We start from the raw sequence: 21,155 nt of genomic DNA on the forward strand, positions 1-21,155 counted from the left end.
GTTTATCCCCCTGTGTTTAAGGAGCAACATCACAGGTTGGGAAAACTCAGGCAGGGAGCAGACAGTCTCCTTTTCAGTCCTGCTTTGCTGGTAATGCTCCAGGTGACTCCGAGGACACCCCCTACCCTTTCTCGACTTCAGCTTCTTTATCTGCAGAAGGGAGGAGTTAGGCAAGATGGGTGGGTGGGTTTTGGACCTTTTATTTTTAAGCCATTGACTCTGTGTGCGTATGTGCGTGTCAGTCTGGAAGTTCAAACCGTAAAGCTATTGGAGTGGCAGCGAGACTGTTTGAAGACAGAGCCCACGCTTTGCAAACGCACTCAAGGTGTCTCTGCTGAACTCACGGGGCTTTTGAAGCCATTTGTGAGCAGCAGAAGTTGATGGTATCTGAAGTCCACTGGTAGCTCTGAAACACAGCATTTCTTTCACGTTATGTTGACTACTGCTGAATCCTTTTTGTACCAGAGAAGCTTTTAGCACTCAGAACCCAAGCTACTCTCTGTAGATTTATCACCCCCATAACCTCACCTGCCTTATTCCAGAGCACAGAGGATGTTCTCAACTGAGCTGTTCAGAACAGCTGTTGTGGGTCACCAAATAACGTGAACTACCTGATTTTATAGCAGTAGACCCAGCTCTTTGCTCTTGCAGACACGTTTTCACTTATTCGCTCTGACGGTCACCCAGGTCATTTGATGCACACAGGATGGGCAGTTCTGCCCTCAGCCACACTGGAGGGCTGCTCCCTCCTCCCACAGTGCGCACTTTCTGTGCTAAGAGGAAGTTCCTGGGTCATCTTGGTGTGTCCCCTGGAGGTGAATGGTAACCTGTCTGCACACCTAAGAGAGGCTCTGAAGCCCCCTCACTCATAGGGCAGGCATTCAGCAGGGTGGGGCTGTCGGGGGCGGGGGGCTGGAGGGGAGGCCCCCTGAGTAAAGGACACCAGGGTGAGGAGAGCCAGGCACCTCCCCGTCCCTTACTGGGGCTCTGTTTGCTGCTAACCTCCTCCCCCAGCTCCCCTGTGTCTCAGTGGTAAAGAATCTGCCTACAATGCAGGAGATGCAGGTTCAACTCCTGGTCAGGAAGATCCCCTGGAGAAGGAAATGGCAATCCACTCCAGTATTCTTGCCTGGGAAATCCCATGGACAGAGGAGCCTGGTGGGCTGCAGTCCATGGGGTCTCGAAAGAGTTGGACACGCCTTAGCAACTAAGCAACAACAACCACCATCCCCTCAATATTACAACCTATTTTGGCTAGCCTCTCTTTGTTAATTGGCATCTTCTTGATCAAAAGGTAAACTATATCAATAAAAAATGAACAGAACTCATTTATGAAGGGAAAGTGAAAGTCGCTCAGTCGTGTCCAACTCTTTGCCACCCCATGGACTATACAAGTCCATGGAATTCTTCAGGCCAGAATACTGGAGTGGGTAGCCTTTCCTTTCTCCAGGGGATCTTCCCAACCCAGGGATGGAACCCAGGTCTCCCGCATTGCAGGCGGATTCTTTACCAGCTGAGCCACCAGGGAAGCCCAAGAATACTGGAGTGGGTAGCCTATCCCTTCTCCAGGGGATCTTCCCAACCCAGGAATTGAACTGGGGTCTCCTGCATTGCAGGCGGATTCTTTACCAACTGAGCTATCAGGGAACTCATTTATAGAATTTAATAAAACACCAAAGCAGAAACCCATGGAACCACCAAGCAAGTCAAGAAGTAGAGCGTGCTTGGTGCCCCGGAAGCCCTCCAGGTGAACCTTTGTAACCACAACATCTCCCTGTCCCCAAAGAGAGAGTGACTGACTTTGACTGTAATCATTTTCTTACCTTTATAGTTTTCACTCCTCTAAGTACATCCTAAGTTGATAAGGTTTGATTTGGCCTGATTTTCAATTTTATGTAAATTGAATCATTCTCTAAGTATTCTTTCATGACTTGCTTTTTTTCACTGAACAGTATGATAGGAAGATTTATCTGTGTGTGTGTGAGGTTTATTCATGTTCAATGCTATAAATTCTATTCCCAGTTTAGAGTAATTAAGAGTGATATTGCTGTAAATGTCCAGCACTAATCAGTTGGTATGGCTCTAGGACAGGAATTGCCAGGTCAAACAGCATGAATATCTTTGGCTTTTTTTAGATAGTGTTACACTGTTTTCCAACATAGTTGTGTCTGTAGTGAAACCAGCACCATATAAATTTGTGGTGCTTCCTATTATTGCTAATATTTGGTATTGCCAATATTCAAAATTTTTGCCAATCTAGTGAACACATAGGTTCAATTTTCATTTCTCTAGTATTGCCATTTTCATGTTTATTAGCCCTCTGTACTTCTCTTTTGTGATGTGCCTGCTGAATATTTTGCTATCCATTTGATTATGTTGTCTGGTCCTTTTTTCATGGATTTTTAGAAGTTATTTTTATATTCTAACAATTAGATAGAAAATGAAGACAATGTGAAGAAGCTCTTTATAAGTATCTTTCATGGCTTGACGTTTCACTTGTAGGTTTTTCTTTTGGTGAACAGGAGCTCTTAATTTTAAAATAGTCAAATTTAGAAATCTTTTCCATTTTGGTTAATAATTTGTTGTAATTAATTTTTAAGAAATCTTGCTGTATTTCAAGATAATGAAAGTATTTTCCTATATTCTCTTCTTAAAGCTTTCCTTTCCAGTTATCCACTTGGAATTGATTTTTGGAATGATGTAATTCCAGTTTTTCCTAAGTGGATGCCTAATTATATTCGCATCATTTAGTGGAAAGTCAGCCATACATTCTATGATTTACAGTTGCTACAGGGCCCACTCTGAATAAGTTTAGGGTCTATCATGCCTGTCTGTTTGCGAACTTTCTCCACATCTAAACCATGCAATATTAGTTTCTACAGCTATAGGAGAAATTTAAAACATAGATCTTACTAAGAAATGGAACTCTACATTCACATTCTTTTCATGCATATTTTGAATATTTACAAAAATTGAGTATACAAAGGGCCATAAAGCATATCTCAAGAAATTTCAAATGTCTAATATTATATAGGCCAGAGATTGGCAAACTTCTTCTGCAGAGGATCAGAGAATAGATATTTTAGTTACTGTTATGCCATGCCATCTCAGTTCTGCAGTTATAGTATCAGAGTAAACACAGATGATGTACAATAGAATGGATTGGATTCTGTTCCAATAGCGCTTTATTTACCAAAACAGATGGTAGGCCAGACTTGGGCCAGGAGCCACAGTGTGCTGACCTCTGATAGAGAGCACATCCATTGCTATTAGTGAAATTAATGGAGAAACCATTAACAGAATGCAATTAGAAAAACAAAAAGCTCATTATGTTTGGAGACTGAAAAAATATCTTTAAGGAACTCATAGGTCAAGTAATCAAAATTATGAAGAGAACAACACAATCCACTTCCAGAGACTGAGGGAAGAAAATGATAAAGCTGCACATAGAAATGAATAAAGTAACTTTTTATAAACAAACTATAAACAAAACTAAAAGATATTCTGTTGAAAAACTAAGATTAGCATACCCTTGTTGGAACAGAGCTACAAATAAACAACAGATGGAATTAGAGAGACCATAATAGCAGATGTTACTGAAATTTTTCAATAAGTGGTTGTTACATAACAACTTAATGCCAACAACTTTGACTATTTGGATGGGATAGACCATTTTCTAAAAAGCACAACTTATCAAAGCTGTATTTTTTGGGAAATGAAGAACCTAAACAGTCCAAAAATCACAATATATACATAGTCACTAGTTTTTAAACTTCCTCAAAAAATCTCCAAGAGTAGATGATTTTATCAGTGACTTCTACCAAGCATCGTAGGTAATAACAGAAATATTTCTAATAAGTGAATCTTGACAGTAGAGAAACCGAGAGACTAGCCCCTCTCATCTCATGGAGTCAGTGCCCTGCTACCTGTGACATTTTTGTTTGGTGTCACCTTAGTTACCTGCTTCAGAATCATTCCAAGATAACTCCGGCAGCTTTGTGTGCTTCTGCAAAAGCAAGGTTGGATATCCTAACAGGACGTTATCTTTCTGCTCTGTTTATGGGCCAGGATGTTATTTAAAAATAGGAAACCTTATTATAAGAGGTTTCTTAGAAAAATTATTTCTCATGCTAGATTTGTTTTGCTGATATTTCACTTATAATGTTATACAAGATGTTTTCAAAATTTTTAGCTCTCAATATCAACAAACACTTGAGTTTGGTGGAAATCACCTGTAAGAACAGCTGAGGGAGAATGATTCCTCCTTGCTTAGTTCCCTGGACAATGGAGACAGGTATATTTTCCTCAATAGAAGCCATTTACCAACTTGTTTCAGGATCTACCATGAAAAGATGTTTTGTCCATGAATATATATTACTGTTTCAAACTATATTTAATTGGAATTTTTAATTATGCTTAAAGTTTTTTAATTGTAGCCCCCAAAATTGGTAAAATTGGGAAGACCTTCTCATATAACATTTATTCTCAAAGTCTTATGCACTCAAATTCAGAAAGTATCGTTCACCACAGCATCTAAACAGAGACATTACTTTGCCAACAAAGGTCCGTCTAGTCAAGGCTATGGGTTTTCCAGTGGTCATGTATGGATGTGAGAGTTGGACGGTAAAGAAAGCTGAGTGCCGAAGAATTGATGCTTTTGAACTGTGGTGTTGGAGAAGACTCTTGAGAATCCCTTGGACTGCAAGGAGATCCAACTAGTCCATCCTAAAGGAGATCAGTCCTGGGTGTTCATTGGAAGGACTGATGTTGAAGCTGAAACTCCAGTACTTTGGCCACCTCATGCGAAGAGTTGACTCATTGGAAAAGACCCTAATGCTGGGAAGGATTGGGGGTAGGAGGAGAAGGGGACGACAGAGGATGAGATGGTTGGATGGCATCACTGACTCAATGGCCATGGGTTTGGGTGGACTCCGGGAGTTGGTGATGGACAGGGAGGCCTGGCATGCTGCGATTCATGGGGTCGCAAAGAGTCAGACACGACTGAGCGACTGAACTGAACTGAACTGGTATATTACTGTTTCAAACTATATTTAATTGGAATTTTTAATTATGCTTAAAGTTTTTTAATTGTAGCCCCCAAAGTTGGTAAAATTGGGATGACCTTCTTATATAAATTTATTCTCAAAGTCTTATGCGCTCAAACTCAGAAAGTATCATTCACCACAGCATCTAGGCACTGCTGTGTTTTGTAATGACACCAACTATATTTTTGGTAATTGGGATTTTTTTCTGACCCCTCTGGCCTCTCCTCAGCACTCAATTCCAACTAAGACAGGAGCTGTCATGGACCACAGGATGTCACTGTAGGTTTCCCAGCAACCTTTATTTAAGAGGTGGATGACCCTTGAAACAAGGATTGACTATTAGGTAACAATCCCCTCCATTTTTCCCAAGAGACTTTGATCAAGTTTACCTTCAGACCCCATCTGCCCTTATCCCCATCACTAGGCCATTAGATGTAGGTATTCATGTTTAGAAAAAACACTGCAAAGTAAAATGGAGCAAGAATGGGGCTCAGCAATGACGCTTAAGACTTATATGTACACGTAGTTTTGTAACGAAGCAAGGCAGCCACCAGAACTGAATAATGGCCTTTTCCAGATGCGACTTTGCAAGGGTGGAAATTTGATGCTAACAGGTATTTTGGTGTATTTTGGTGATGTTTTAAGCTGTTTTTTGGTGATGATTTAAGGTGATGATAGTATCCTATAGTTAGTGAACCCTTGGTACCTTAGAGAAAACAAGCATTCTTTTTTTTTTAAGAGTAGGAATTTTACATTTTTAAGACATTTAGAAAGGGGAGAGACTACAGATTTTTGCCCCAAGATAAAGGATTTAATCAGTTTAGGCATGGGGGCAGCTTATGAACTGGATGGCTCCTTAGAAAATAAGAACTGCTGACCTGTAGAAGCTGATATTTTGGAAATAGTGTTTTTGTGAGATTATGATATAGTAGTTATGACTACAAAGAGCCTGCATCTTTTAAAGATACATACTGAAATATTTGTAGGTGGAAAGACATGATGAGGTTTGCTTCAAAATAATCATAGGACTAGAGATGGGGAGGGACATGGATCAACTGTAGGTGAAACGAGACTAACCATGAGTTGGCAACTGTGAACCAGGGTGATGGATGGCATATGTGTTTGAAATATTTTGTAGTTATAATGAGGGAAGGTGTCAACCCCAATCCAAGCAGGAGTCTGTTCATCTTAGTCTTCCTTTCCTGATGGTGGAGGAACTCCAATGATCTAAGTCCCCCAGCTGAGGAATATACCCTCAAAAATCTTTACCTGTTGGTTACTCATTTGTTTACCTAAATACCACCATTCTGGAGCAGCGAGCTCCTAAAGTTTGTAACTGTGTAAACTTAAACCAAAAAAGGAGTTTACATTTGTGCCCTAGATATAGGTTTTAAAACTGTCAGAACATGATCCAACTTCCTAGTGTTTCAGAATGTCTTGAAAAAGATTGTTCACACTTAACTGGGTCTTACATGATTATGTAGATTTCTATCCTAATCCCTCTTAGATTCCAAATTTTTATTTTGAAGTATCTAAAAGTAATAAGATTTCTCTCCTGCAGAAGCCCCTCCATCTCTTTGATGATTTTCAGTGTCCTTCTGTGAAGATTTTTCAACTTTGCTGTTCAGTCGCTAAGTCATGTCCTACTACTTGCAGCCCAATGGACCGCAGCACACAGGCTTCCCTGTCCTACACTATCTCCCGGAGTTTGCTCAGACTCCTGCACACTGAGTTAGTGATGCCATCCAAGCATGTCATCCTCTGCTTCCCTCTTCTCCTCTTGCCCTCAATCTTTGCCAGCACTGGGGTCTTTTCCAGTGAGTCAGTTCTTCGCATCAGGTGGCCAAAGTATCAGGGCTTCACCTTCAGCATCAGTCCTTCCAATGAATATTCAGGGTTGATTTCCTTTAGGATGGACTGGTTTGATTTTTCATCTTTAATTGTCCTTTTATCACTGAGGACTGGTAACCAGACCAAACATAGGTCCTGCTGTTTTCAGATACACTAACATTGTTAAAACGGGAACAGAATGACTCCTAGGAAGAGAATTGACCTGGTTCACTTCCCATATCCTTCCTACAAGGTGTAAAATTTCATTTTAGTCTTCGTGGGTAGTAATAGAATGCCACCTCCAATCTATAGTCTATCTCAGATACTTTTTCTGAGACACGTTCAGACCCCAATATGATCTATGAAATATAATTCTTCTTATTTTTCCTTAGTGTTTTATCTAACCCTGCTTTGCTTTAAAACATCTGCCTACTCAGAGCCTGAAAATATCCTGTGGTTTATCTAATCCACTTTTTTATTTACACTTGGGAAGATGCTATGTCTGGAGATTTCACAGTACGTTCTTATTCATATGATCATAGATACCCAGCATTTCAATGATGCTGTCCCAAACATATTCCCTTCACTGTGCATATTTTAGTGAAATCATACAGCTGTGCACAATCAGTTCAATCTTTCATCCTTTATTTTCTCCAGCAAATTAACTGAAACACTTTCCTTCAATTCCATAGAGTCGCTTTAAAAAATTACTTATACTTTTGATGTATGTAAAGTTTTTGGAAGAAGTAATTGTGATCTCCTTTGTCCACCTAATTATTTATGTGAATTATTATAGACAGGTATTCTGCAAGCCACACACATCTCACCTAACTAAGTATGTGGTTATAGTCAAATCCAGTGATCTTCTCCTCCGCTGCACTGGAAATTTGCTTATTCCTCACTATGGACTATAGAAAGCCCTCTTGAGGCTTCTTGGGAATTCTACGTTCAAATTACTCTTTTAAACTAGCATTTTTTTGATTGCTCATTATAAAAGGTGCAGTAGTGGACCTGTCAAATGACAGATGTACGTACTCAGAGTTCACAGCCTAGTAGAGGAGACAGACATAGAAATAGGTCCTTTTAAGACCAGAAGTCCAAAATTTTTAAGACCAAAAGCTGCCCCAATTCTGATAATAAAGGATTCTATATTTATTTTACAATATCAAAAGAAAAGTGCAAAGCCAAAATGTCAAAAGCTTAAAACGGAAGTTTGTTTTTAGAAACAAAGATTAGTGTTGACTTTTACTGTTCATCTTGTTTAGATCCTTGAACTCCATTTATAGGTACCAGCCTGTGGTGAAGAACTAGTGGTTTGTGACAACTGCCTCCTGTAACTACTCTGGACTCCAAAAGCCCCTTTCTAGACCACCCTCTAAGGTTTTCTCACCACCTAGGAACGTCTTCCCCATACAAATAGCCTCAGCTAAGCTGATCCCAAGTTCTAGTTTTATTGGCAATGTCTGGCCTCTTGTGTAGTGATATAATATGCCCAGAGCGCATATAACCACCCTGCCCTTTTATATCAGTCTTAGACTCTGAATCAAAGAATGTTGGAGCCAGAAAGGAACCATCTCCTCCAAGCTCCTCATTTTATAGAAAAGGAAACTGAGGTATCATCATGCTATTTGCCCCAGGTCACATAGTTCCAAGGATTAAAAATTAATCCGAGATAAGGAAAAGATATTCTTGGTATTCATTCACGATAACTTTGAAGTAAATATTGGCAGTGCAATGTGGCAGCAGATATTAACAGGGGAAATAATCTTACTCATGAGATGTTTTTTTTCTCTTATCCAGCTTGTTTTAAGAAAGTAGTACCCCAATAATTTTTTTTTCTGTTATAAAGATGGAAAGTAGAACCTAATAATAGTGGGTGAAAAATAGAGATAATGGAATCTGGAACCATTTTTCATCTAGACCCATCTCAGTAGGTTAATACCGTGTAACAGGATCACCAGCTCAGTTAATCCCTGGCACCCTGTCATGGTTCAGCCACTGCTCTTGACTCAGTCGTGGACCATGCTCCTTGTTCAGCTTTACATGCCAACAAAAAAATACCAGGCACATGTTCCCTTTTTTCCTCTCTTCTGTCCAGCTACTCCTTCCTCTGCCTTTTAGGGTGAGAAATCTCAGCTGTACTTAAATTGACTCCTGACGTCTTTTGGTCTAGAAGTGACCTCCAGAAAAAAAAAAATAACAATCACAATAGGGAACTATGCCTATATAAATAGGAAGACTTGATTTTATACAGAAGCCAATTCTAAACTTAGATCCTTACAAGATGAGAACATGAGCTCGCTACCAGCTGACCCTAATGCACACACACTATTTATTCCTGAGGATGGAGGAGGCTTGCCGGTCACCCGTCACGACCGAGCTTTCTGGCTGCAAGACTGTTTACTGCTGTTATCAACAGGCGATTTTACACTGGATGGATCTGTAGAGATTTCACACAGGCTTTCATGCTTGCAAGAGAGCACATTTCTATTCTGTCTCTGACTAGGAAAGGCGATTTTTTTTGGTGCACATTTTTACTTTCTGTGTCACCCAGATAGTTAAATACTTCTGGTGACAGCTGGGTCTCCACTTTAAAAATAGAAAAGCTACTGCCTTCCTGGCCCAGCCCCCACCCCTGCCAGCCCTGCTCCCCGTGCTTCTGCACAGAGTTCAATGTGGAGGCCCTCCTCCAGTGAGCACACAGGAATCTCTGTGAAAGCATGAAGGGAAGGAAAGAAAGTAGTTAGAAATCCAGCTGCTGACCTTGCTTCTGGCTGGAGCCCTTGCCTCGTGACCCTGGCTGTCCAGGCAGAAACGCCAACCCCACTATGCCCACAGACGGTGCTTCTGTTGAAGGGAACTGTATTAAGCAGACCCTCCAGAAAAGAAGGTTAGCGAGCGTAGAAGAATGTTCTTCTAAGCGAAAAGCTAGCTGGGGTATTCTGACCAGTCAAGGTTAGTAGAGCGGCCGTTGCAAGTCTGTTGGTGTCCTGAAATAAACGATACTGTCTTTGCAAGTACTAACTTGAAGCTATGGGTGCTTTCCAGAATGTGGACTCTGACCCGGAAATGTATGGCATGGCCAAGGGCTGCACTGTATCCTTCACCTTAGAGCATCTGGAAGATGCCCCCACAGACTCTCTTAGGACGGTGTTTTAAACACCTGGGTAAACTCGTAGTCCCTGGGTTGCTTACCTTTCTGGTTCAGCTAAGTTGGTGTGGGAGCCAGAAAAGCTACTATTGAGCAGGGAAAGACTATTTCCAAGCAATTAAATATGGGAATTTGGATACATTTAAGGTAGGAGACAAGAAAATGAACAGAAGCACTTCCTTGAAGTGCCCTGGCATAGAGCTCTTAATTTTAATAATAAAAATATGAAAGCCATGGAGGAGAATGAGCACAGTGCCAAAAAAGAACTGTGTAAGGGAATTATTTTTTAAAAGAACAAGTGTACACTTTTGTGAAACGTCAATATGGTCGATGATAGACTTAATGTTGGAAGTGCAGATTTAGAGATAAAAATAAAAATAACCCCCTACTCCCCTACGGTGTAAAAGTTGCATTTACTATAGAATGGCTGGGGTCTGATGAATATTGTTTAGAAATTGCTATAAATTTGTAAAACATGCAAATTGTATTTTTAAATAGGATAAAATACTCATTTCTTTAAAAGACCGAGAAAGCAATCCGATTTTTCCCCCGCCCCAACCACCCAGCCCAACATACATTTCTTTTTCACTACTTTTTAACAAGATGGTGATCAATAAAGATTAAGAACAAATCAGCATGGATAAAAACAACAGGTGACTACAAAGAAGACAATTTAACAAATCGACAAGTATTTATTCAACCATCAATCGACATTATTGACGTGGTAGGTATTCGGAATATGAAGCGAGCAAGTCCCACTTCCTAAGATCTTCCACTGCAGTAGTAATAAGTTCTACAAAGAAAATCAGAGCAAGAAAATGAGACAGAAAGAGTACTGTCGTAGGGGTAGGACGGTCTCATAAAAGGTGGTCAGAGAAGAGCTCCCCTATGAGGCAATTCCAGTGGAGAATAAAAGTTGGCCATAAGTCGTGTGTGTATCTAGGAAAGAAGGCCCGCAGGCCGAGGGCACAGAAGCCCAGATGGTTAGCATGGCTGAACGAGGACTGCGGATGTAGGGGAGGGGTGGAACTGGTCATGCTGGTCAGAAATTCCTTGGATTTTACTCCAGGGGAGAAAGAAAGCCATTGGAGTGTTTCTCACTTTACAAGGATCCTCATGTTTTGGATAGACTGTCAGAAGCACATGGGTGGAAACACACAGACCTGCCAGGAGGCATTTGCATGAAGTCAGGCGGGCATAATGGTGGCCTGGACTAGGGTAGTAGCAGTGGACGTCATGAGGCAATAGTCGAAGCTGGATTATAATTGAATGGTCGAGGCAAAAGGACCTCCCAGTGTTTGACTGCGGGGTGTGAGAAATAGAAATTCAGGAATACACGAAGGCTGTTGGTCCTGCAGCACCTGGATGATGGAGTTGCCATTTCCTGATAGGAAGGCGACCTGGGAGGATCATAGCCAGGGTTCAGTCTGCAGCGTGTTCAGTTGCATGGTCTGCTTAGATAGCCAAGTGGAAAAGGTGAAGAGTCAGTTGGAAATACACATCTTGAATTTAGAGGGCAGAGCTGATCTGAAGATACAAATTTGGGGTGATCAACATGTGGATAATATTTACATCAGTGGGACCAGAAGAGATCCTCCCAAGAGTGAGTGTAGATGAGGCAAGGACTGAGCTTGAGATGCCGATCCAAAAAAAATAAAAGACTAAAGAGAAGTAACTTGTTTAATAATAACTGCCTCCCTGCGAAAAGCACAGGGAATAGTCAATACATATGAAGCTTTCCTTTAAACTGCTGTGCTTTAATTTAAGATCATATTATTAGTGCCAGGTGACAGAAGGGATGGTAACCCTGTCTTAAAGCAATGGAGAAGCAAAAAGAATAGCTGGTTTTGAGAGAAAGGTGATGACTTTCCTTTTAGAAATGTCTTGAGATGTCAGCAAAATATCTACAGGAGTGTCCAGAATTAAATTTTGTAACGTGTCACAAAAATTCATAGAAAAGGCCAGGCATAGAGATATTGAGTGAAGAGCTCTCTGTGTGGATATGACCACTGTCTCTGAATTTTGACTGTTCCCTGTCCATTTATATCTCCTGCAGATACATGTAAGAGGAATAAGATGAGCTAAAGTTTTGTTATCTTAAATAAATTAGATTTCCCTACTTCCTGCATAGAAGATGCAGTGAAAAGCTCATAGGACAGACGTACAGCCGTATTTGTTTAACATGGAATTTGGATTGTATTGTCATATTTCAAATGCGTTTAGCACAAATGTGCTAAGTACATTCACGTTCACTACAATCCTATGATGGAAACAGAATTATCCTTTCCTTTAAAGGTGAGAAAACTGAGGTTCAAGAGTCCATCTGTGCTGGCCTCTGAGCTAAGGTCTCTGTGATGAAGTCCAGCAGGCCCTGTCCACAGCACCAGTGGTCACTGGTTTTTATGAAGTGTGTTAAATAGTCTTTCTCCCTTGATTTTGGATATTCATGGGAAAACTACTATCTTTACTTCGTTAGAAATTTAGTCATATTTCTTGAGACAAACCGCAGCAATGCTTTCGTTTATCTGTGTGGGTGTGTTTTGTTTTTTTCTGTTCCAGCCCATACCCTGTATTCTTATAAGATAACGGAGGGCTGCTGGATCATGAGCAGAAAATCAATCAGAGTAAGTGGCAGGTCCGGGCAAGTCCACACATGGACCCGAAGTTCCCGGGGTACAGCTGTCTCTGGTGGTCTCAGATCTGGACTAGCATATGTTCAGGAAATGAACGACAATGACATGATCTGAGCGGAAAGACAACGACAGTCTCAGTCTTTGAAGAGACTGGTTTTGGCAACATGTGACTTCCCTAATCGACCACGTCCTCAAGGATTTGTGTGGCTCTAGTAATCTGCTCAACAGAAAAGTACTCAGTAAGGGTCAGTAAATCCCTGGTGATTTTAAAAGTATTTTATAAACCTGTGGATAGGGATGAGTTAGATGTCGTTGAGTCTGAAGCTTCGCCACATCTTTGGATCTTCTTTAAGACAAACAACATGAAATTGCATAGTTTTAAAAAGTGGCCGTGGAAGTTCCAGGTTCTCGACTTCACAGTAAATCCACATCCATCACAAGGAGGATTGTTGATTTAAGACCTGCAGTCTGTAAAGTGTATTAGCATTTTGCTCTCTGATTCATATATGAAGAAGTCATTGCTTTTCACCTTTCCTTGTCATCTCCTGTTTGAGATGACCATCCTGACGTTCCTATTTGGGACCACTGAGGAAAATCCGGTGTAACCCAAACCCAGAGAGCCGCCTGCTCCGCTCCTGAATTTGCTCTCTGATGAGTCCTGCTTCCACATCTGCTGATGGGACTAGGATGAGGAGAAGGCAAAGACTTTCTGAAAAATAAAGTGGTTTCATCATAACCCTGGGCAGAGATCCAAGTGTAACAATTTTATTTCATTGCAGAGCACATACTGCAAGGAAGAGGAAAAAAAAATGAATTGGGAACAGTCAGTTTCTCAAAGAGCAGTGAGCAATAATAAGAGGCAATTCTGAAAAGAAATCTGATTTTCCAAAAGCTGTTTTTCTTTTTGGAGGTGAAAGGTCACATTACAAGGAGCTTAGAGCTCCATAAAATGGCTGAACAGAGCTAACACATACATGGCAAGTGACTTTTTTTTTTGATGCTGATCAAAAAAAAAGATATGAGTCGGATTTACCTCAACAGTGGCTGGCTTGAAGTGCCATGGGGAGATGGTGATTTAGGTATGTTATAGACCCCTACGGACCCATAAATATCTGAGAACGTGAATGTTTTTGCTCGGTAAGGTGGTTGTTTACAGAATACGACAGGCTCTCTCCCTGTAAATTATATACCAGATGCCCTGGAACTGGTGTTATTTCTAAATATAGGCACTCGCCTACCGTGTGGCTGCAGGGAGACCGAAGCAGCGGGCATTAGATTAGCTGGTGAAAGTTACACACTTTTTGTAAAATATTTTCACATTGAATAATTTATCCTAAGGAGTTCAACTGAACTTTTATTTTTTAAGTCTTAGATACCTAATGTAAAGTCTAAGAAGATGATAGAGTTTAAAAAGTTGTAAATGAAGATGTTTATCTCTTGTTTGGTCTTGAGAAAGCTTATAAATCTTTCTACTATAAAGCATATCTGTATTGAAAGGTAAGATATTTAACACTGAATATATCTGAATAGAAATTTGCAGTTGCTGATTTTCAGATTTTGAAAGGGAGAAGCAGGGAGGGGTGAAGGTTTAGTTCAAAACAGAAACCGGAGCGTGATGGATCCTCTGATTCTCACATGTTACCAGATTAATTATAGAAATTCATCTAAGGAATTATAAGGAAGCAGACCAGGTGGGGTTGCTTGGGAGTTAAGTAAGCAGAATTCAAAACAAAAACTTTTTTTCATTGACTCACCAGCATGTACTATAAATTACTCCTGTAACGGATTGCTATGACTTTATTTCTCAGAGCTTACTTAGGAAAGAAAAAGATAGCAACAGTGTTGATCATTGGCTTAAATACATTTATGAATCATTCAATTGCTTCATATGGTTTATTTAATTAAGCTGATAGCACTGAAAATCATTTCGGTCAATAGATGCTGTTACTTATGGTTTGAGTTCCCCTAATTTTGGAGAAGAATTCCTTTAAATCCATATTAAAAACCTCCTGTATTTATCAGTTCATATTCAACAAAGAATGCAAGGTATTATTTGTGCATTTACATGGCATGCATGCACTTAGCATGCTCCTTTCCAACCTGCTCTCAATCCTGCCTCACAGGTAGTATTTTTCGTATTTTATGAGCAAATTCACCCGCAGGTCCTCCCTGAAGGCCACTGCCCTAATCTGGGATTCAAGGCCAGGCCTGCCCAGTCCTCAGTCTTTTTTCCTCCATGACCCTTCTGGGCTCCAGCCTGCATCTCATCTCTCTCTTCCTCCTGGTCTCCATTTCTCTCACCTCCTCCTCCTCTAGCCTACCCCACTGCTTTTAGGCCAACAGGCAGCAAGGCTCCTGGGCAGGTGAGCAGAGCTGAGTTCATCCGGGAAAATATTAGTAACAGGGCAGTGGCTGCCAGAAGACTGGCCCCGGCCTTTCAGGCCAAGGGAGCCCTCACCCACACCATATATTCCCAGTGGGTTTCTCACTGACCACCACCCACACTCTCCTGCAGACCGTGTGACATTTAATTCCCTTTTCATGCCAGTGGAGGTCCTATGAAGAGAGATAATAGCAAATGCACATACAAAACTCTGGCTTCAGGTTTTTTTTTTTCTTCCACCATAAAGGACTTGAGGCTTGGTGATAAAGAAAATGACAATGGGGACAGAAAGCTCTGTGACCATCTTGAAGGAGAATAGAGGGCTGTGATGGGTGGTAAATTCAACAAACACTTACATTTCTTTATTTTGGCCCTGATGTGGCCTATTTTCTGCATGATGCTTTTCTATTTTTTCTGTCTTTTGTGAACAACAGCAAGCAATGCTGAATGGTCCAGAGGACTAATGAAATCATTTTGATGGATAAATTGTATGTAAAATAGGAATATCTAGTACCCCTCAGTTGTAAGTATTATTTAATTTTGCTGCCCCTTACAGTCTTAATAATTTTCTAGAAAGAAATGAGTTCAAAATGAATCCAAAAGGCCATTTCTGTAGACTGTTCTGAGTGCCAGCATCTGGTTAATTGCCACATTAGCCAGTGACAGTGGAAGAACGGGCGGTGCTAATAGATCAGCCTCATACAATTCAGCATACAGAGTTCAGCGATAAATTAAGGATAATGAAATTTATTAACCCATTATGTAGGAAGGAGCATTATAAATCATTATAAATATTATAAATGAATATTTAAATCCAAACATTTATTTAAGCATTGATTACTTAAAACCTTGTTAATTTACTACTGCTGTGCTGAATAAATGAAAACAGTGGTTTAACACATGCAGTCTGTTTGAAAAGTTAATAATTTGCTTATTTAAACATTCACCAGGAAATCTGATCTATGTTCTGAAGTCCTCCAGAGTTGTACTCTGCAGTCAAGTTGTTTAATGATAAAACAAACAATTGCATATGATTTTGAAAGCATTGAATTTTATCTTCATAGATGGAACTTGAAATATAACTGTTCCTCCCAAAGACTTACTTATGATGGTGACTTTAGCATTTTATTTTGTGAAAACATAAGGCTTCAATTCTTATAAATTTTTATTTTCCTGCCAGATTTGCACTATTAACAAATAGTTATTGGGGTACACTAATTCAATTCTGCTTTTAATATGATATGGGAGTGTTGCAGCCTGGAAAGAAACCATACCCCAAAACTAATCAAAGATGACTCTTTGTTCAGTTGATAATTCAAGAATTGGATGTTGGGCTTATTAATTTTTTGGATAAGCAGGAAATAATGCTGGATGGAAAGGCGAAACAATGGCGATGGAGTTGTAACAATTCAGTTCTGGAATTAGACTATGTGACTCTTTTTAAATGTCTTCATTTCTTCTAGAGCTTTCACTTCCTCAACTTTAAAACAGAAGTAATAATGACACGTACCTCAAAGAGTTGGTGCCGAGTGCGAGCGTGCTCCTGTGTGTCCGACTCTTTGAGACCTAATGGACTGTCGCCCGCCAGGCTCCTCTGTCCATGGGATTCTCCAGGCAAAAATACTGGAGTGGGCTGCCATTTCCATGGAGTTGAAAAAGAGTCGACAACCACCACCACCATCAGGGTTTGCTCTAACTCGTAGATTTTTGTTTTCTTTCTTTTCTGGAAGGTTCCTGGGCAGATCGGTCCCCACTGCATGAAGCAGCCAGTCAAGGTCGTCTTCTAGCTCTGAGAACATTATTATCACAGGTAAAACATAACATATAATTTTATAATGTAATATAATACATAAGTTTATGATATAACCTATAAGTTAAAATATGTCTCTATTCCCTGAGCATACAGCATTCATTATCAATAGTAATCAACTCAAAAACAACAAAATTGCTTAATAACTTTTACTAGCTTTTTATTTTAACTCATATTATTAGCCAAATCCATAGTTTCTCATTTATCTTTCAAAACATCTTTTAAAATATTTTGGTATAGTCTTATGTCTTAGTATTTCAAATTTCTCACACAGTATATTTGTTCATTGATAGGCATATTGAAGCACGAAGTAATTGGATGTAGGTATTATTCATTACACATTTGAAATATGCTTACATCAGTACAATGGTGTGCAGCTAATTGCAGGCGTAGGTCGGTCATAAAATATCCAAGAAAGGATAATCGGACCAGATGCTGTAACAATGCTTTCTACATTACGGTAATCTGTAGTATGTTATGAGGATTTGCCTATGAGAGCCACAGAACAGTCATTTTTACACCTCTCTGATCATCAGACTCACTGGAGGAAAAAAGAAAAGCACAGATTCCTCTTGAAGTATAAGGGACTCTGGCTTGCCCAGTGGGATATGAATGCACACCCAGATCTGGAAGTCCTTGCCCTGGTGCTTCTGAGGATCAGGGAGACAGGAGTTTTCTCAGATGACTACAAGGGGAGGAAGGGTTGTGCCACTCACTCTGAGTAGCACTGCCCTGGGCTCTGGTCACCCGGACTCCAGGCTGGAACTTGAGGTGAACCACAGCCTGTCAGAGCTTCCTGTTACTCACGTGTGAACCGAGGTTGCAGAACAAGATGCTCCTTGGGGCCTTCCGGTTCTGGGATAATCCAGTGACTATGTGGTTTGCTCATCACTTGATGAAAAACACAATAAAAACTGCAAAGCCATCACTAACTGCTGAAGGGCAACCCCTCTGAAAGGGTCACGCAGTTCTTGGAGAGAAGAGTCTTAGGAGATTTGTAAGCGCATGTCCACAGACAGGCCAGCCGAGAGGGTCAGAGGCTGTGTCCGGAGCCCTTGTGAGACGGAACCAGGACCCTTGCAGAGGCGTCTGTCATCAGTCACCCTCGTGGGCAGTGGCTGGGAATCAGCTCTCTGGGTCTGGCTGCAGACCGGCCAATCTGAAACCTCTGACAGGGTGATTCAAGGGATCTTAAAAAATTGCCACTCGCTAGTAGCAAAGATTGGGGTGATACTTATTTTCTTGCCTTCATTTTAAGATTCTTCGTGTCCTTCCTGGTGTTATTATAGATCATGGTAACCTACAAGTTGTTATGGGGCTTTGGCCACGAAAATCTTCCTGTGATGGTGGTAGTATGATTGTCCATAGAGTGAATTATCAAATATAGCAAGAAGGCAAGGAATCTTTTTTTCCTAGCAACATTTAAATATTTTAGACTGATATCATTAGTTTATTTGGAATAAAAATATTTAAGTTTTACTTAATTTTGATTGAATAATAAAATAAGACATTTTCTGTATGCTGGGCATTTTAATCATTATTGCTTTGCATGTATCATCTCATTTAATCGTACCAATATATTTAGAGGTTAGAGTAGCAATCTGAATTTTAAAAACTACTGCATTATGGCACTTCAAACTCACATCTAACTGACTCTATACTGAGACTTGTTAACCACCAGCATAAAATCTAGTTGATGGGGCTCAGAGCGGGCTGCCCCAAATATGTCAAGGTGGCTCAAAATCTGTTGGAAAAACCACTTAAGGCAGTGTGGGTTGCAATATGATGGTCACAACAGTTTGGTTCAAGGGATCTAACAGCTTCGTGGCTCTGGGCACTTGAACTGGTTGTGCCTGCTAATCTGAAACCCGATTTTCCTGAGATGTTCTGGTCTTTGCTATCACCTTCTAATGACAATTACACAGGGGATTTTTCTCTGACTTTCTGCTCACGTTTCAAAATTATTGATGTCATATTTAGGGTTATAATGTCAACGCAGTGACCATAGACCATGTCACCCCGTTACATGAAGCCTGCCTTGGAGATCACGTGGCTTGTGCCAGGACACTTCTGCAAGCTGGAGCCAATGTAAGTGCCCCCGAAAAGCATTCCCCGTCCCACATGGGCTGACTGAGAGAAGCAGGCAAAGTCCTCATTTTGCTTCTCTTGCCTTCTTAGTAGTTTTCAAAAATAGAACAAAAAGAAAGCTCTCAAATTGCCTGCTAGCACTCAAGCACGATTTCCAACCTTTGTAAAAGAGTGCGTAGCACACTGCAGGGTATGGAGTATCCTTTTGGCTATTTCCTGCTTTTGCAATTCTACACTTGATCTTAGCCAAAAGGCCGAGAAGCGATTTTTGCAATTCTAAATAACAATAGATGAACATCTTTAAGTTATAATGTTTGCTCATCTTTTGAATTTATTTTTTTAGATAGATTCTCAGAAATAGGATTTCCAATTTCAGCTGCCAGCCAGCAAAGTGGCTTCATCACTATTACATTTGTACCTTTTTTTCCCTAACTACAAAGTACCTAATCATTTAATTCGTTTCTGTGTATTTGATTCTAGAGGTTTTTTGTTTTTTTTTTCCAGAATTCCACTAGTTGCATGCCCACTCCTGCGGATTATCCACCACATCATGCTTCTATTTATCCCTTCGCATTTTCCAGCTCTGCTTATGGATGTGTGTATGAGCTTAAATAGCCTTTGTCACGTTTACTGCACACACCTTCTCAGTTAATATGTTTCCACACACATACCTGTTTTAAATGCCTGACAGCGAATGGCGAGTGGTTCTGTGACTCTCATTCTCAGAACTCTGGTTTGGTTTAGGTAAACGCGATCACCATAGACGGCGTGACCCCATTATTCAACGCGTGTTCACAAGGCAGCACCAGCTGCACAGAACTGCTCCTGGAATACGGCGCCAAACCCCAGCTGGAGTCCTGCCTTCCTTCCCCTACGCACGAGGCAGCCAGCAGAGGTAACTGTAGCTGGGTGAAGCGACAAGGGGAGAAAGATCCTTCAGCCACTTGCATAGTGAATAAGGCTGCAGGGAGAAGCCTGGGGAGCTGTGTGTGTTGGAGGTGGGGGGACTGGTGTTCAGGAGACGCAGACTCACCTGTCCTTTGTGTTGGCAGGTCACCACGAATGTCTGGAAATCCTGATATCCTGGGGTGTAGATGTTGACCAAGACATTCCTCATCTGGGAACCCCTCTATATGTAGCTTGCATGTCCCAGCAGTCCCATTGCGTCCGGAAGCTTCTTTATGCTGGTAATTTTCTATACCCCATCTTCCATTCTGTCTGTACATGCAGGCAGTTATTCAGCTTTGTATTGACTTCTCTAAATAAGCTTCTTTAAAAATTACATCTTATGGATAAAAATGTTCTTATTCTGAGCATCCTCACCTATAACTCTAAAATCCATAAAAAGAAGCACATTTGTGGTAACTCCACTTGACCTCAAAACTCCAAAAGTCCTACCTATAAAAGGTCATTAAAATCCTCAAGGTTGGATATAAAGGTGCCAAATATTTCTATCTCCGTGAACAAACCTATCAAAAGAAACATTAGGGATTATAACTGCTTAGGTAACCTTGTCTTTCAAGACTTTGCCCCACTTTGTAATTTACCCAAGAAGACTTAATACCCTTTCACTTTCTTGAAATAAGCCAATTCCTTAAGGTTCAGCTTTAGCCCCTAAGAAACTATTCATAATCTTCTGAGACCATGTGGTATCTTCCACTCTAGGACTGCGAGTTCTTTTAAGATATGAATTATATCTTTTTTCCCATCAGCTCTTCCCTCTAGCCCAATGCCTCTCATGTGGCAGGTGCTCAAAATATACATAAAATGAGTAAATGGATTTCTGTGGTTTTTATTGTTTATGACACTCATTCAGACTCTGATATATGAAAGTGAAAGTGTTAGTCCCTCAGTCGTGTCCGACTTTTTGTGACCCCATGGACTGTAGCCCTCCAGGCTCCTCTGTCCATGGGATTTCCCAGGCGAGAATACTGGAGTGGGTTGCCCTTCCCTTCTCCAGGAGATCTTCCCAACTCAGGGATAGAACTTGGGTCTCGCACATTGCAGGCAGATTCTTTACCATCTGAGCCACCAGCAAAGTCACGTATATTTTTAGTAATTCCATTATGTGTTACTCACTCCATCTTGGCTAAATTATAGACTTCTTCAAGCAGTGTCTGCATCCACGATTTCTTTCTCTTTATACCTAGTAAGAATCTTAAACATGATTTCTGCTAATAATGGCTGGCAGATTGTTATTTTCTCACTATGTTCA

At 40.6% G+C, this 21,155-nt stretch overlaps 1 protein-coding gene across 6 annotated transcripts in view; it reads left to right on the forward strand.

Annotated features, from left to right (window-relative positions):
• ASB5 (ankyrin repeat and SOCS box containing 5) overlaps nucleotides 1-21,155 on the forward strand; it is a 40,182-nt gene that overhangs the window by 14,661 nt on the left and 4,366 nt on the right. Inside the window, exons 1-7 of one of the 6 annotated variants that reach the window (XM_081523865.1) lie at nucleotides 5,439-5,659; nucleotides 10,525-10,750; nucleotides 12,586-13,738; nucleotides 16,773-16,852; nucleotides 18,833-18,940; nucleotides 19,685-19,835; nucleotides 19,993-20,127. In XM_081523865.1, coding sequence (XP_081379991.1) covers nucleotides 13,657-13,738; nucleotides 16,773-16,852; nucleotides 18,833-18,940; nucleotides 19,685-19,835; nucleotides 19,993-20,127 — 556 coding nt within the window. In that variant the 5' untranslated portion in view covers nucleotides 5,439-5,659; nucleotides 10,525-10,750; nucleotides 12,586-13,656. Of the gene's footprint in view, nucleotides 1-5,438; nucleotides 5,660-9,713; nucleotides 9,831-10,524; nucleotides 10,751-12,585; nucleotides 13,739-16,772; nucleotides 16,853-18,832; nucleotides 18,941-19,684; nucleotides 19,836-19,992; nucleotides 20,128-21,155 lie in introns of those variants that run through there. The other 5 variants (XM_081523864.1, XM_081523863.1, XM_081523866.1 and 2 more) reach the window with 5 other exon arrangements.

The sequence above is a fragment of the Giraffa tippelskirchi genome, chromosome 8 (assembly GCF_054371585.1).
Source record: "Giraffa tippelskirchi isolate mGirTip1 chromosome 8, T2T-mGirTip1v1.2.pri, whole genome shotgun sequence".
Classification (NCBI taxonomy): domain Eukaryota; kingdom Metazoa; phylum Chordata; class Mammalia; order Artiodactyla; family Giraffidae; genus Giraffa; species Giraffa tippelskirchi.